Raw genomic sequence first — 15,746 nt, 5'->3', positions numbered from 1 at the left:
AACTTTAACCATTTCCCTCAGAGGTCTTACATGGTGTCTAATGAGATGCATCATAAGGCACACTTCTATTGTTCCTCCAGTGAAAGCAGTGAAAGGACAGAGTGTGGGAAAGCAGAGGAACCTCACTCACAGAGCCCTGTGGGACAATAGATCCAGACCTTTGACCTGAAGAGAGACAGATTAAAAGAGAGCTCAGCTTTTAAAACTGGCAACTTGCAACAAACATCTAATTGTTAATGTTTGTTTATATAAATCGGCTTATAAACGTTTCGGATATTCCTTTGAAGCACCAATATGTTACCCACATATTTTGAAAAGGTATCTTTTTAGTAAAAATGTAAATGTTTACCTTAAACACTTTAAGACAGTTATCTCCTCAAACTGCAGCTCAGCTTTCAAAGCTGGAGCTTCATTTACACTACACATTTTGTTATGACTGCACTTGATCATTTTAAATGTGTGCTCTGGTTACAGTTTAATGCAGTGACCTGACGGAGGGCAGGTTTGGGTTACAGTACAACACATTGTAATAATAAGGCACAGGGGAAGTCCAGGATGTAACGGATCCAGGACAAGGTGCCTGCAGCAGCTCAGGTGATGGTGCTAGCAGAATTGTGGGGATGTGCATGGAGGAGCAGAGTTCAGATTAAGTGAAATTCCCACCACTAGCAGTGATTCTCCAAAGGGATATGGCACACTTCAGGAAACATCTGCCTTCCTTGGAACCTTTCCAACCTAATGATGTTATTTGCTGCAGGTTATATTCAGTAAAGTAGCATACTGAAGATGAGTGATTCAAATGAATGACAAGACAAAATGTTTGGTGATATTATGAGGCAGATTATTGCCAGCCAATGGTGTGCTTTCCCTCCAGATGGTTGGTGATGTCACGGTCTGTTCCCATAACAACACACAGCCAGCATCTGCCACAGAAGTCCTATTGTGGATCAATGACCACACCATACAGGGAGGCAGTGTGGGAAAGTGTGCTCAACTTGTTACTCACACCGACAACGAGGCACGTGTCAAATGACTGCTAACCTGGACAGCATTTCTTGGTGCTTTCAATAGTTAAAAATTGTTTTCCATGATTTCACCGAAATTTTAACAAAAATACTATTAAAAAAAAAAGATGCACAAATCAAAATCTGATAAAAGAAAAAAGATAACAATACCTTTTTGCAAAAACAATTGAACAGTTTTACGTGATAGATTTAGTGTTTAAATTGATAAAAACTTTAGAAGATGAGAGTACACAATTTTTTTTCCATATTTAAAATACAAAGTGCTCCAAGAACAAACTCCCCATGTAAAAGTAAAGACATGTACAGACATGTGCTGAGTCAAAGTCATTGATCCAGCATCAGGCAGCAGATCTGCTCTCTCTACAGGGTCAACACTTTCCCAGATTCAAATAGAAGCTCTGTCAGTGTCTCTCCATTACCCCCAGTCCTCCACCTGTTCCCCTGAGATCTAATCATTGTCCCTCAGGCATTAACAGCAATAAGTGTGTTGCCGCGTCACATGCCTTATTGTCTCAACAAGCTCTCTGATTGGATGAGACTGTGAGAAAGTCCAGTCAGACCCAAACCCACACATTCATATGGAGATGTGGGACTATAAATAGGAGGGATGAAGCCAGCAGAGATCAGATTCTCTCTACAGAGACCTCTACAGCACAGACATCCAGACATGGCACCTACAATCACTTCAGCAATGACCAACTCTCAGGAACATCTGACTCTGACACACAAGGTAAATTCAAGATCCAAGAAAACTTAAACCTTTCATTTGAAGATATCTTTTTACACTAACTTGCTTCTCAGAATAAGTTGACTAATGATTTTTGTTTTTCTTTCTGCAGCTCAGAAAGCCTCAGGTGGAGAAGTTACGCAGAGAGCGAATCAACAGCAGCATTGAGCAGCTCAAGTCTCTCCTGGGTCCAGAGTTCCTCAAACAAGAGCCAGACTCCAAGCTGGAGAAAGCAGACATCCTGGAGATGACAGTTTGTGTCCTCAGACGACTGCAGCAGCATCAGATTGTGAACTCAGCAGCTGTCAACCAGGGATTCTCCAGGTGTGTCCAAGAGACGACACACTTTCTGTCCAGACAGCAAGTGAACATGAAGTCCCAGAGAAGACTGCTGAACCACTTCAACAAGCTGCAGCCTTCCTCTGATAAGAACCTGAGAGAGGCTGACTTCTCTCCTCTGAGCTCCACAGTCCAGACCAGCAACACCAAAGAGAAGAGTCCAGTCAACAGCGCCCCCTGGAGGCCTTGGTAGACACCAACAGACTGGAGTTACTACCAGACAAACTGAGACGACCACATTGGTCAAAGAATACTGGACTGAAATCTATGAGATTTTATGAAAATGTTTTTCTTCAATTCTTGTCATGCATGTTGCATGATCCAAATCTAATTGCTTCAACAATTGTTTTATATCACTGTACTTTATGTATAGCTGGTATATGATCCGGTTACATTTGTAATCCTTTAATATTATTGATCATACTGATCAAAAACATTGACCTGTCCTATTGAAGACATATTGTCATCAAGGATCTTCATTTGATATTTCATAACTGATCTGTTGTAAGATCTAATTTCTTATCCTTTCTTGTAAAGGTTTTCTTAACGTCACATTTTTCTTGTGATACTTTTATTACTTCCTGCATGTGATACATGTCTATATGTTTGACTGCACATCATGTGCAGCAACAATGTGGAGGTATTTATTACCTCTTGATAATTGTTATTGATTTTGAATTAACTTGTTCATTTCTTGAACATTACTTTGGATCACTTCATGTGATTATTGATAAATGATCTATTTTAAGATCAACATGTTTATCCTTTTATTATAAAAGGTTTGTTTGATGTACTCTCACAGTTTTTAGTGGGAATTTAATTTCATGTATTTTCAGACTTCAATTGAATTTTTCTATTAAGAAAAATAAGATGTGTTGTAATGTTTTCTTGTACTATTAGTTCTAATGTTTTGATACTTTGTGAGAAAATTCACATGCTTCAGTGAGGACTGTGTCCTCAAATATTATGTATGGTTTGTCTTTTATAAAGACGCTTGTTCCTTTACTCTCTTTGAGTACAGTGTGTCTTGTAGAAATCTACAAGTTGTTGTTGTGATGTATCATCACCTCTAGAGGGAGCTGCAAGACTTTATGTGGCTCATTGTGTTTTCTGAAATAAACAAACACTAAACCTGAACTTTTTGGTTTGTCAATTTGTCACCTGAAAACAAACTTTATACTTTCATTTTCATGATCAATATATCTGATAGAAGTCTCAATCATGGATTGATTAACAAGAGCTTTTTAAGCACATATAGCAATGTTTATCCTACCACAAATATTAAGAACACAAACTAAACATAAGGATGTTCAATGACTATTTCTGCTAAGGGGGGATAGTGCATCAAATATAACTTCATTTTGTGGAGACACTAAAGTCATTTAAAACAAAATGGGGGAAAGTACAGTAGAAGAAAATACCTTTACTTCACCAATATTTTGGTTTAGCCTTCAGTTGAAGTTTAACTTTAACCATTTCCCTCAGAGGTCTTACATGGTGTCTAATGAGATGCATCATAAGGCACACTTCTATTGTTCCTCCAGTGAAAGCAGTGAAAGGACAGAGTGTGGGAAAGCAGAGGAACCTCACTCACAGAGCCCTGTGGGACAATAGATCCAGACCTTTGACCTGAAGAGAGACAGATTAAAAGAGAGCTCAGCTTTTAAAACTGGAACTTTCTTTACATTTTTCATCCGGTTTCAAGTTTATCTCTTAAAGATGTTCTAATGAATAAAAAAGCATTCATATCTTTTTACATTATTGCCATTTAATCTGGTGAAAGCCATTAGCCATGACAGTGTTATTTCAGTACCTTATGTGATGTGACCTTTTAAAACATATCTGAAGATATGATGACAAACTACATTTAATATTTAATGCCATGGACATGGGCATTGTTAACAGGGTTCTTAAACCTTAAAGTTGTTCAATGTAATCAACTCATCCGGCTGGTAGAAATATGAATAAGCTTGTGGTATAAGATCAGGGATGTTATTGTCTAACTATAAGGGAATCTGTTGTTCAATTGAAAGATTTTCATCAACTTTGTTGCGATTGTTTTGCTAAAATCACCTGTGTTGACTGAAGAGTCCCAGATTAGAGAGGAAGGACCAACCTTGGCAAGTCCAGTCTTTTGAGCAGAAAGACCTGTGCTGACACATTGTAACTGACCCAAGAGTATGAATTTAATATGTTAAGCATTTACTTTTTGGTTTTGGTAAGACTGTAAATGAAAATCAACACTTTTTAAGTTTGTTTTGTCCCCCTGTATCTCTTTTTAATTATGTGGTCACTTGAGCCATTAAAAACTGGAGCTTTAAAAATCTCTGAATGTTAAGTTTTGGTCATCGTTATGAATCTTATTTTTGGATCCTGAGGTGATATCCAGCATCAACTTCCCATCATATAAATTATGACCAGGGGGTGGCATGGGGAAAATCCTACAATGCTAAATTAAACACTGTAATTGGACAACAATTAAGAAATGTATAATATAACATTTGAAGTGGCTACACCAACTGCCAAAGACATCAGACTAACAAAGTCAATCCATAGTGGGGCACATGCCTATTTTCCACTAATGGAGGGAGTGTGGGAAAGCTCAAGAGGGCAGAGTTAAGTATGAACGACATTTATCCCACCAGCAGCCTTGTACTTCCCAAAAGGGATTTGGCACACTTCATGAAACAGCTGCCTCTCAGGAAACCTCCCACCTTCATCGGTGAGCTTAAATTAAGATCCATTTGGTTTTACGTGAAGCATGTAATGAATGGAGGTAAAAATGTTTAACCTGCAAAGACAATTTAGATATTGCTAAAGAAACATAGATTGTTATTTTTTATTTTATAGCACAGCTCTCTAAGAAAATGTGAAATTTGTTGGATAATAGAGCCAGCCAATGACGTGCTTTCCCTCCAGATGGTTGGTGATGTCAGGCTCCTTTTCCATAACAACACTCAGCCAGCATCTGCCACAGAAGTCCCTTTGTCGATCAATGACCACACCATACAGGGAGGCAGTGTGGGAAAGCACGTCCGAAGCTTTACTCACACCGACTACAAGGCACGTGTCAAATGACTGCTGGATCTGGACGTCAGAGTGATAATTGCCTCAAATTAATTTAGGCTGCTATGACTGAATATGAAACTGCTTCTTAAGTTTGCAAAGTATTTTGTTAATAATGAGCAGGAGTCAAGCAACATATGTAGGTTAACAAGAACAAAATATTTAACAAAATTATCAACTGAAGATTAAATGTTGAAGTTAAATTTTCCTCAGTCATTACAGGGAATTGACAATTCACTGATTCCTCAAATTTTTAATACATTTTTTATATTGAGTCACAATTTTTTTAACAAGGCATTTGATTTTGGTGTTACTCATGCACTGTCTTTTGCAATTAATGTCAGTTCCTCACGTGTATGTTGGGGTGACCATCATGTGCTGAGTCAAAGTCATTGATCCAGCATCAAGAAGCAGACTTGCTCTCTCTACAGGGTCAATAATTTCCCAGATTATCACAGAGCGCTGTGAGTGTCCTCCACCTGTTCCCCTGAGACCTAACCATTGTCCCACAGGCATTAACAGCATTCACCCTGCTGCATCCTCTATTGTCCCTATATGCTCTCTGATTGGATGAGACTGTGAGAAAGTCCATGCAGACCCAAACCCACACATTCATATGGAGGTGTGGGACTATAAATAGGAGGGATGAAGCCAGCAGAGATCAGATTCTCTCTACAGAGACCTCTACAGCACAGACATCCAGACATGGCACCTACAATCACTTCAGCAATGACCAACTCTCAGGAACATCTGACTCTGACACACAAGGTAAATTCAAGATCCAAGAAAACTGAACCTTTCATTTGAAGATGTCTTTTTACACTAAAATGCTTCTCAGAATAAGTTGACTAATGATTTTGTTTTTCTTTCTGCAGCTCAGAAAGCCTCAGGTGGAGAAGTTACGCAGAGAGCGAATCAACAGCAGCATTGAGCAGCTCAAGTCTCTCCTGGGTCCAGAGTTCCTCAAACAAGAGCCAGACTCCAAGCTGGAGAAAGCAGACATCCTGGAGATGACAGTTTGTGTCCTCAGACGACTGCAGCAGCAGAATCACCAGCAGAGAAGACTGCTGAACCACTTCAACAAGCTGCAGCCTTCCTCTGATAAGAACCTGAGAGAGGCTGACTTCTCTCCTCTGAGCTCCACAGTCCAGACCAGCAACACCAAAGAGAAGAGTCCAGTCAACAGCGCCCCCTGGAGGCCGTGGTAGACGACAAGACTGAAGTTTCTACCAGACAAACTGAGACGACCACATTGGTCAAAGAATACTGGACTGAAATCTATGAGATTTTATGAAAATGTTTTTCTTCAATTCTTGTCATGCATGTTGCATGATCCAAATCTAATTGCTTCAGCAATTGTTTTATATCACTGTACTTTATGTATAGCTGGTATATGATCCGGTTACATTTGTAATCCTTTAATATGATTGATCATACTGAACAAAAACATTGACCTGTCCTATTGAAGACATATTGTCATCAAGGATCTTCATTTGATATTTCATAACTGATCTGTTATAAGATCTAATTTCTTATCCTTTCTTGTAAAGGTTTTCTTAACATCACATTTTTCTTGTGATACTTTTATTACTTCCTGCATGTGATACATGTCTATATGTTTGACTGCACATCATGTGCAGCAACAATGTGGAGGAATTTATTACCTCTTGATAATTATTCTTCATTTTTAATTCAATGAAAATTAACTTGTTTTTTTCATGGACATATTACCATCTTAGACTTTCAAGTACTTTTTGTGATTCATCAAAGCGATTTGTTTTAAGATCAATATGTTTATCGTTTAATTATAAAACATGTTGTTCAATGTCAGACTGTCACGATTGTCCAGTGGCAGTTGTTAATTTTCATATTCTTTGGATGTTTATTGCATACTTTGAATATTAATATATTTGACTGATATGTTGTAAGGTTAAATGTTGATGTATTTTATTGCAACATTGATTCCCAATGTTTTGTTTTGAAGAAAAAGAAATTGTTCAGTGAGGACTGTGTCCTCAAATATTATGTATGGTTTGTCTTTTATAAAGACGCTTGTTCCTTTACTCTCTCTGAGTACAGTGTGTCTTGTAGAAATCTACAAGTTGTTGCTGTGATGCATCATCACCTCTAGAGGGAGCTTTGAAACTTCTTGGCTTATTGTGCCTTGTTGAATAAACAAAAACTTCAAACTGTAAAACTTTTGAATGTCATTTTGTGTCACACCTTTCTGAAGATGAAACAAAATCTATACCTTCTTTTTTATATTCAATTAATTTAAAGAGGTGTTATTAATCAGTTAATAAAACAAAATAATTATAAACACATATTGTAAGACCTTTTCCCTGTAGAATCTACCAGAACAAACATCAAAAACAAAAGTAATCATGTTTGATTACGATATCTCCTGAGGTAGGATACATAAAATAATTAGACCTTGTTTAAATGGAGCCCATTGCAACATTAAAATTTCGGTATATCTGTCATCTTAAGGTATTTTGGTATAATGTTTACCATGCGTGTTTTTAAGTAGGTCTTACATGGTGTCTAAAGAGATGCATAATAAGGCACACTTCTATTGTTCCTCCAGTGAAAGCAATGAAAGGACAGAGTGTGGGAAAGCAGAGGAACCTCACTCACAGAGCCCTGTGGGACAATAGATCCAGACCTTTGACCTGAAGAGAGACAGATTAAAAGAGAGCTCAGCTTTTATATCTGGAACTTGCCTTACAACAAACCTCTGGTTACAAGTGGTCCTCTTATCGAAATCAGCTTAAATATGTTTTAAAAAATAATGTAATTTAATCCAGAGAGAGCACAGTGCTCTTACAGTTAAACTAATACATTTGACCTGCTAGATTTTGGGATAGTGACTACCGCCATAAATGGAAGTGTTTCTCAGTACTACAACCTCATAATACTCCAGCTTTGAAAGATAAACACAAGCTGGTAGGCCACTGCACAAGTTCATAAACTGGCTATTTGAGACGAGAAATACACAGACGACTATTTGACAAGCAAACCTTAGATCGTACCAACTGGAATTAACATTACTGAGTACCTGGGGAAACGAATCAAGCAATAACACGCTTGTTAAATAACTGTGATGTGACAATATATGGGTGGAAAATAATGAAAAGTAGAGCTTGAGGTCAATATAAAAGTTTCTTACCACTGACACTTGAGAAGACCGTGCAGGGTGGCTGGTTAAATGTCTCAGGATAACGCCCTTCTCTCGAAGGGGTTCACGTCTATTTGCCGACTTCAGCTTGGGATGCTTGGTTCTTCATGAATGCTCAGTACAAATGAAAGATGTATCCTTTTAAAACGTCCCGACGGAAAGGTGTTTTATTTTACTTAAAGAGATGGCTGTTCATCTGCTGTTTATAAACTAACAGGGGATACAAGGTACATACACCTGCTTTACGTTGTCATTATAAAAAACAACCTTGGTTTTGGGAGTCTGACAGAGAGAGGCAGATTCAGATAACACCTGAGGAAAGTTAGCTGTTGCATTAAGTACAGGTGTTGGTTCTGCTGCTTCTGATGTCCCCATGTAATCTTGGATACATTTCTTCACTACTGGCTAATGCTCATATGTTTTTAGCTGTTGCACAAAGTTTTTATGTCTCTCTTATACTGGTATGACTTGTATATAACTGGACTTTGAACAGTGAACACTTGCCTGTACACATTGTATGTGCTAAGAAAGGCTTGCACAGCAATATGTAGCTTGACCATCTGCCTGTACTCATTCTTTTTGGCCAAACAGTGGCTAATATGAGGCTGCTGAATAACTTCAACAACCAAAAGAAGCACATCAATCACTTACTCAAAGAAGAAACTCTTTACAGACAGTTTCAAAACAAAGCGTCTCCTTAGCTAATTTATAACACCTTAAAATGGACAGCGTCGAGGTGCCAAAAGGATGTGTGCTTTGAAAAGCATAACATGTGCTAGCTAGCTAATGTTGCAACATGGGACTGTAATGAAGACCACTTTAGGTTAAAGCAAAGCTACTCACCACTCAAATGTGCAATGATGTCAGTGGTAAACCTCAGGAGAAATTCCTTTCACTCAATGCTGCTGCCATTATGCTTCCTCCTCAAGGCCAGCGTCGGTGCACTTGCTGGGTGACAGTTTATGAGGGTTGGTTCCTCACATTTGAATGTTTATTTTCATGACTGTAACCGTTTATGAATGTTGTGATGCAACCAAATCTCTGTTCTTATTTTCTGTAGACATACAGGGAGAGGGTTTAGTTAGAATTGATATACTTTATAAATAAATAGAAATTACTTGTGTGGTGTGGCAGGGTCATTATTTTGTGGTTGAAGGAGCTGTGCTACCTGAGAGCACCTGGGAAACATTACCTGATAGCTGTTGACATGCTCACCATTTGCCATCAGTAGTTATGATTGTCTTTTCCTGTGCCTTCTTACTACTGATGTAGACTTCGGTCCAAAGAAATGTAATGAAAAGATCTCCCTTTTGATCATAATTAGCTATCATATTACCGAAAACTGAAGGGATGTATAAGATGCACTCTTTCACATGGGTCTCAAATTTGGAAGAAATTATTTAAAACCCCCCTTTTTTTTTTTTTTTAAATTGAACATGTTGTTTAAGACCAAAATGGCTCATTAATCTTTTTACGGCGCCAAACCCCTGTATTCTGCTTGTGCACAGGACCCTGAAAACTTCCTTTTTGTGGGGGAGCACATGCCTTGTTTCTGCTAATAGATGGAGTGTGGGAAAGCTCATGAGAACAGTAGTTGAATATGAGGGACTCCCATCCCACCAAGTAATCCTCTAAAGGGATTTGGCACACTTCAGGAAGCAGCTGTCCCCAGGGGATACCTCCCACCATCAAAGTGCAGAGCTGGTTTTCATACTGGTTTACTGTCTGTAATGAAAATATGCATACCCGGAGTTTAAAATTGCAGAACAATGTTTGGATGCTGACAATTTAAAATTACATTTCTTGAGGGGGGGAAATTATAGGGAGATTTTTGACAAAAAATTCCACTAGGAGAGACTATCAGACTCAGCCAATGGCGTGCTTTCCCTCCAGATGGTTGATGGTGTCAGGCTGTGTTTCTACACACAGCCATCTGCCACACAAGTCCCTTTGTGGATCAATGACCACACCATACAGGGAGTCAGTGTGGGAAAGTGCGCTCAACTTGTTACTCACACCGACTACAAGGCACGTGTCAAATGGCTCTGTTAGGCTACATCTGGACAGCAGCATGATAATTGCCTTCATTTTATTTTTGGCGCCAAAAGGATGATTCACGACCTTTTTGAAATTTCACAGGACTGTTTGGACAATATTGTTTCGCTGAAAAAGCGAGACGAAGAAGCGTTATCAGGGTTAGAAAATGCACGGTTATCCCTTAGAAATGAAGTGATTACGTCAGCTTAATTTGAATTTAGCCAAAAAAAGCGGCCTGACAAAACTTCTAATCCACTTAGTTTTTGCACTTATTTCTATTGTACATGTATTTCCTATCTTACAACGTTCTAATTATCAAAAACTGACCATTGAAAGACAATGAAGAAAAACTGACGGGAATGTCTCAAGATTGACTGCAAGTTGTGCCCAAATAAATGTTCAGATTATCAAATTTTATATCTAATGTAACTTTACAGTCAGTCTCACACGTGTGTGCAGTTTGATGAGCGTGTGCTGAGTCAAAGTCATTGATCCAGCATCAAGCAGTAGATCTGATCTCTCTACAGGGTCAATACTTTCCCAGATTCTCACAGAGCTCTGTGAGTGTCTCATTCACGCCCCCGATCCCCCACCTGTTCCCCTGAGACCTAACCATTGTCCCAGAGGCATTAACAGCATTCACTCCACTGCATGTCTTATTGTCCCAACAAGCTCTCTGATTGGATGAGACTGTGAGAAAGTCCATGCAGACCCAAACCCACACATTCATATGGAGATGTGGGACTATAAATAGGAGGGATGAAGCCAGCAGAGATCAGATTCTCTCTACAGAGACCTCTACAGCACAGACATCCAGACATGGCACCTACAATCACTTCAGCAATGACCAACTCTCAGGAACATCTGACTCTGACACACAAGGTAAATTCAAGATCCAAGAAAACTTAAACCTTTCATTTGAAGATGTCTTTTTTCACTAAAATGTTTCCTAGAATAAGTTGACTAATGATTTTGTTTTTTCTTTCTGCAGCTCAGAAAGCCTCAGGTGGAGAAGTTACGCAGAGAGCGAATCAACAGCAGCATTGAGCAGCTCAAGTCTCTCCTGGGTCCAGAGTTCCTCAAACAAGAGCCAGACTCCAAGCTGGAGAAAGCAGACATCCTGGAGATGACAGTTTGTGTCCTCAGACGACTGCAGCAGCATCAGATTGTGAACTCAGCAGCTGTCAACCAGGGATTCTCCAGGTGTGTCCAAGAGACGACACACTTTCTGTCCAGACAGCAAGTGAACATGAAGTCCCAGAGAAGACTGCTGAACCACTTCAACAAGCTGCAGCCTTCCTCTGATAAGAACCTGAGAGAGGCTGACTTCTCTCCTCTGAGCTCCACAGTCCAGACCAGCAACACCAAAGAGAAGAGTCCAGTCAACAGCGCCCCCTGGAGGCCGTGGTAGACACCAACAGACTGGAGTTACTACCAGACAAACTGAGACGACCACATTGGTCAAAGAATACTGGACTGAAATCTATGAGATTTTATGAAAATGTTTTTCTTCAATTCTTGTCATGCATGTTGCATGATCCAAATCTAATTGCTTCAGCAATTGTTTTATATCACTGTACTTTATGTATAGCTGGTATATGATCCGGTTACATTTGTAATCCTTTAATATTATTGATCATACTGATCAAAAACATTGACCTGTCCTATTGAAGACATATTGTCATCAAGGATCTTCATTTGATATTTTATAACTGATCTGTTGTAAGATCTCATTTCTTATCTAAATGTCATAACTTAACAGACTTGCTCTTCTTTTTGCTCAGAAGGCAGTATTTAGCTTTTTCCCTTTGTTTAATATGACATTTCCAAATGATATGAAGTAACAGTATCTTTTCTATTACGAAATACTGCATCTCATCATGCATGTTGCATGAACCACATTTAATCGCATCTGATCTGTTGTAAGATCTAAATGTTTATCCTTTCTTGTAAAGGTATTTCTGTATGGCCCAACTTTCTTGTGAAAGAAAGTTGAAGTAATCATTTACAGTTTTCAAGTGATATCAGCATATTTTTATTTGCCGAGTCAGTTGACTTGAATGATCTAAAGAACAATGTGATCTGTTGTAAGATCCAATAGTGATTTCTTTGTACACTAAGTAAGAATGTTTTGATACTTAAAAATTCACATGCTTCAGTGAGGACTGTGTCCTCAAATATTGTGTATGGTTTGTCTTTTATAAAGACGGTTGTTCCTTTACTCTCTTTGAGTACAGTGTGTCTTGTGGAATACTACAAGTTGTTGTTGTGATGTATCATCACCTCTAGAGTTTACCTAATGTCTCTCATTTTGCCCGATTCAATAAACAAACTGCAAATGGTAAACTGTTTTGTTTCATGTCATTTGAGTTGAAACCTCATTATCAAGAGGAAAACATTCTACTTTTCTTTCAACATGCTTTTAGTTTATAGAGGCAGTTTGTATCAGCTGACCGACAAAAGAAAGATCATTCTTACAACATAAGGTTGATTGAAGAACAAAAATGATCCATCACAATTTTTATCAAGCAAGTTTTTTACAGAAGGTGAATGACAAAAATCAAGACTCATTTCATAGTTCATTAAGATCTAAAATCTCATGGGATAATGTACAGTACAACGAGACCTGCCGCACCAATATAACGGTTCTGTTGTCAATTAAAGTTTAATCCTCACCATGTCCCACTTTAAAGAGGAGAGGCATTATATCTAAAGAGATAAATAAAAGGCACACTTCTATTGTTCCTCCAGTGAAAGGACAGAGTGTGGGAAAGCAGAGGAACCTCACTCACAGAGTCCTGTGGGACAATAGATCCAGACCTTTGACCTGAAGAGAGACGATTAAGCGAGCTCAGCTTTCAAATCTAAAACTTGCTTTTAACCATACACCTGTCTTTAAGTTTTTCTGTGATATGAATCAGCTTCAAAGTCTTTTATAGTCATTACTTTTAGAGAGAGAGTCAATATCTTTGGCACAGCATATATTAAAGTTTTCACATAGACTTTGTTAATCTGTTAATCCATGTTAATTGTTAAAACACAAAAAATTAGACATCTCCTACAATACAGATGTTTCTCAGATTTACACCATGAAACTCAAGTTTTTGAACTGCAGGAAGCTTGATTACAAAGAAACTACACGTCTGTCAACTTACAGGCAAGAAAACAAAGAATTTAGTGGAGCCCTAAGGCATCAAGGACATCAAGAGAAAAACATTCAAAAGTAATCTTCGGTAACAACGAACACAACTTAATAAAGCACCAAGATACTTTAGAAAAGGCACAGCTGCTAAATGCTAACGTTTTTCTACAAATATTTGTTTACTATGTAAAAACAGCTAATGGTGGACACATCTTATGGCAATCTTTATCTCAATGTTAATTCTACTTAAAATTTATGACAAATGAGTGTCTGGTTAAAATGTCTCTGGTTAACAACCTTTAAGCAATGTTTAAGGGTCTCTAAAAGGCATTTTTGTGTACTTTCCAACAGTCTTTATTGGTGAAAATTTCTGATAACACGGTTGCTGTAAACGGCTGAATATAATCTTATATTAAAAACTATCACTGCTCTTTAGCTGTTTCTAATTTCTATACTTTATTAATCCCTGAGGGGTAATTCTGGTTTACGCTCTGTTATTGAGAGACAAACTACTCACACACATAGACCTGAATTACACACGTGCACAAACAGTCCCAATGGACATGAATTAACAGAGAGATGTCAGAGAGGCTGCTACAAAGGGAGTGCGCCAGAGCTCTTGGGGGTTTGATACCTTGCTCAAGGGCACCTTGGCAGTACTCAGGAAGTCACTTGGCACCTCGCAACAACCGGGCCATCTTCCACACTTTTCGTCCGTACTGGGATTTGAACCCGTGTCGCTCCAGTTCCCAACCCAAGTCCCCACAGACTGAGCTATTGCCGCCCAAGGTCCATATAAAACATGATTAAAACATTTTACAGAGACAAGTAGAAAGACTGAACCTCTCCAAAGTTAACATTTAAAGGTGAAGAGTTAAGTGCTTCCTTTCGTTGCCACTAGCGTATGCCTTCAAACTTGGAATATATTCCCTTAATTCTGGCACTTTCTCAAGGTACCATGTTTTCTCAGTTGCTAAACTTAGTTTCCCAGCCCCTTTTATATGGGTCTAGCTTTAATGCTCTCCAACACCAACAAAATAGGCTTCACTAATTATTAATCATGAAGGAATTTGGCATTTAATTGACATGTAATGTACAATTCTAATTTAGCACTTAATAAACCAAATAATTGAGTTATTTATTTTTAACCGTAATTTATTCATTGAAGCACCACATTGGTTCTCACTGAGGATGGGATCAATTCTTAAAAGGGCACATGCCTGTTTTCTCCTTATAAGTGGACTGTGATAAAACCCTAGAGAGCAGAAAAGGGTGTTATCATCGACCCAACCCGTCAGACTAAAATGATTCTCCAAGGGAATCGGCACACTTCAGGAAATGTGGGCCCACATGTGCTCCCCTATAAACCTCCCACCCTCATGTGAAAAGGTTATATTCACACAGTTTAACACGTACAAGTCAAAACTCTTACCAGTCAATACCAGTGGTAAAGATTGTATAAGAATGGTTAGACATTGGAATCATGACAAGAAATATATATTTTTTAAACGTATCTGAAATTCCTTGACAAGAATTCAAATTGCGCAAACTGTCTGAGACAGCCAATGGCGTGCTTTCCCTCCAGATGGTTGGTGATGTCAGGCTCTGTTTCTATAACAACAGTCAGCCAGCATCTGCCACACAAGTCCCTTTGTGGATCAATGACCACACCATACAGGGAGGCAGTGTGGGAAAGTGTGCTCAATGTGTTACTCACACCGACTACAAGGAACGTGTCAAATGACTCTGTTAGGCTACATCTGGACCTCAGCAGGATAATGGCCATTGGTTTCTCTGGCTGCATTGAATGGGAAGCGCATAGTTTAAAGTTTTAAAGGATTGCTTGAAATATCTTGAATTTCTGAGAGAGACTAAAAAAATGATCAAGTAAAAAAAACGTCAAACAAAATTCCCATTTCACAAGCAGCTGTGACTGTATAAACATTATGTTTTAGTGCATTAAAGGGACATGACAAAATATTTGTTACTATATTTAACGTTCATTTCCCCCCCAAAAAAATCATAAAATTGCACCAAAGTTCAAATGTAACCTTGTATTTTAAACAAAAGTAGGTTAAGATGTGTAAATGGCCCTGTTTTTAATTGTCATGGAAAATCTAGAAATGTCTGTACTGCTTCGATATGGTAACATGTATAACTATATTACATACATTTTTACAGTTCTTTTACCAAGGATTCAATTTTTGTCAGTCTCACACGTGTGTGCAGTTT

General features: G+C 38.4%; 5 protein-coding genes across 5 annotated transcripts in view; 3 read left to right on the top strand and 2 right to left on the bottom strand.

The window, feature by feature from the left end:
* Positions 1-15,746, bottom strand: part of atrip (ATR interacting protein) — a 486,763-nt gene that overhangs the window by 63,256 nt on the left and 407,761 nt on the right. The window lies entirely within an intron of this gene.
* Positions 1-15,746, bottom strand: part of LOC132976955 (CMP-N-acetylneuraminate-beta-galactosamide-alpha-2,3-sialyltransferase 2-like) — a 259,673-nt gene that overhangs the window by 162,063 nt on the left and 81,864 nt on the right. The gene's annotated exons all lie outside the window — the stretch shown is intronic.
* Positions 1,617-2,826, top strand: LOC132976922 (transcription factor HES-5-like). The gene is made up of 2 exons (XM_061041197.1): positions 1,617-1,755; positions 1,865-2,826. The coding sequence occupies exons 1-2, from the start codon at positions 1,633-1,635 to the stop codon at positions 2,282-2,284; spliced, it is 543 nt and encodes a 180-aa protein (XP_060897180.1). The 5' UTR covers positions 1,617-1,632; the 3' UTR covers positions 2,285-2,826.
* LOC132976926 (transcription factor HES-5-like) lies at positions 5,803-6,860 on the top strand. The gene is made up of 2 exons (XM_061041202.1): positions 5,803-5,925; positions 6,033-6,860. The coding sequence occupies exons 1-2, from the start codon at positions 5,803-5,805 to the stop codon at positions 6,363-6,365; spliced, it is 456 nt and encodes a 151-aa protein (XP_060897185.1). The 3' UTR covers positions 6,366-6,860.
* Positions 11,132-12,099, top strand: LOC132976924 (transcription factor HES-5-like). The gene is made up of 2 exons (XM_061041200.1): positions 11,132-11,254; positions 11,364-12,099. The coding sequence occupies exons 1-2, from the start codon at positions 11,132-11,134 to the stop codon at positions 11,781-11,783; spliced, it is 543 nt and encodes a 180-aa protein (XP_060897183.1). The 3' UTR covers positions 11,784-12,099.

The sequence above is a fragment of the Labrus mixtus genome, chromosome 7 (assembly GCF_963584025.1).
Source record: "Labrus mixtus chromosome 7, fLabMix1.1, whole genome shotgun sequence".
Taxonomy (NCBI): Eukaryota; Metazoa; Chordata; class Actinopteri; order Labriformes; family Labridae; genus Labrus; species Labrus mixtus.
Note: the sequence above shows the minus strand (reverse complement) of the source record. Positions and strands in the feature narration are given on the sequence as shown.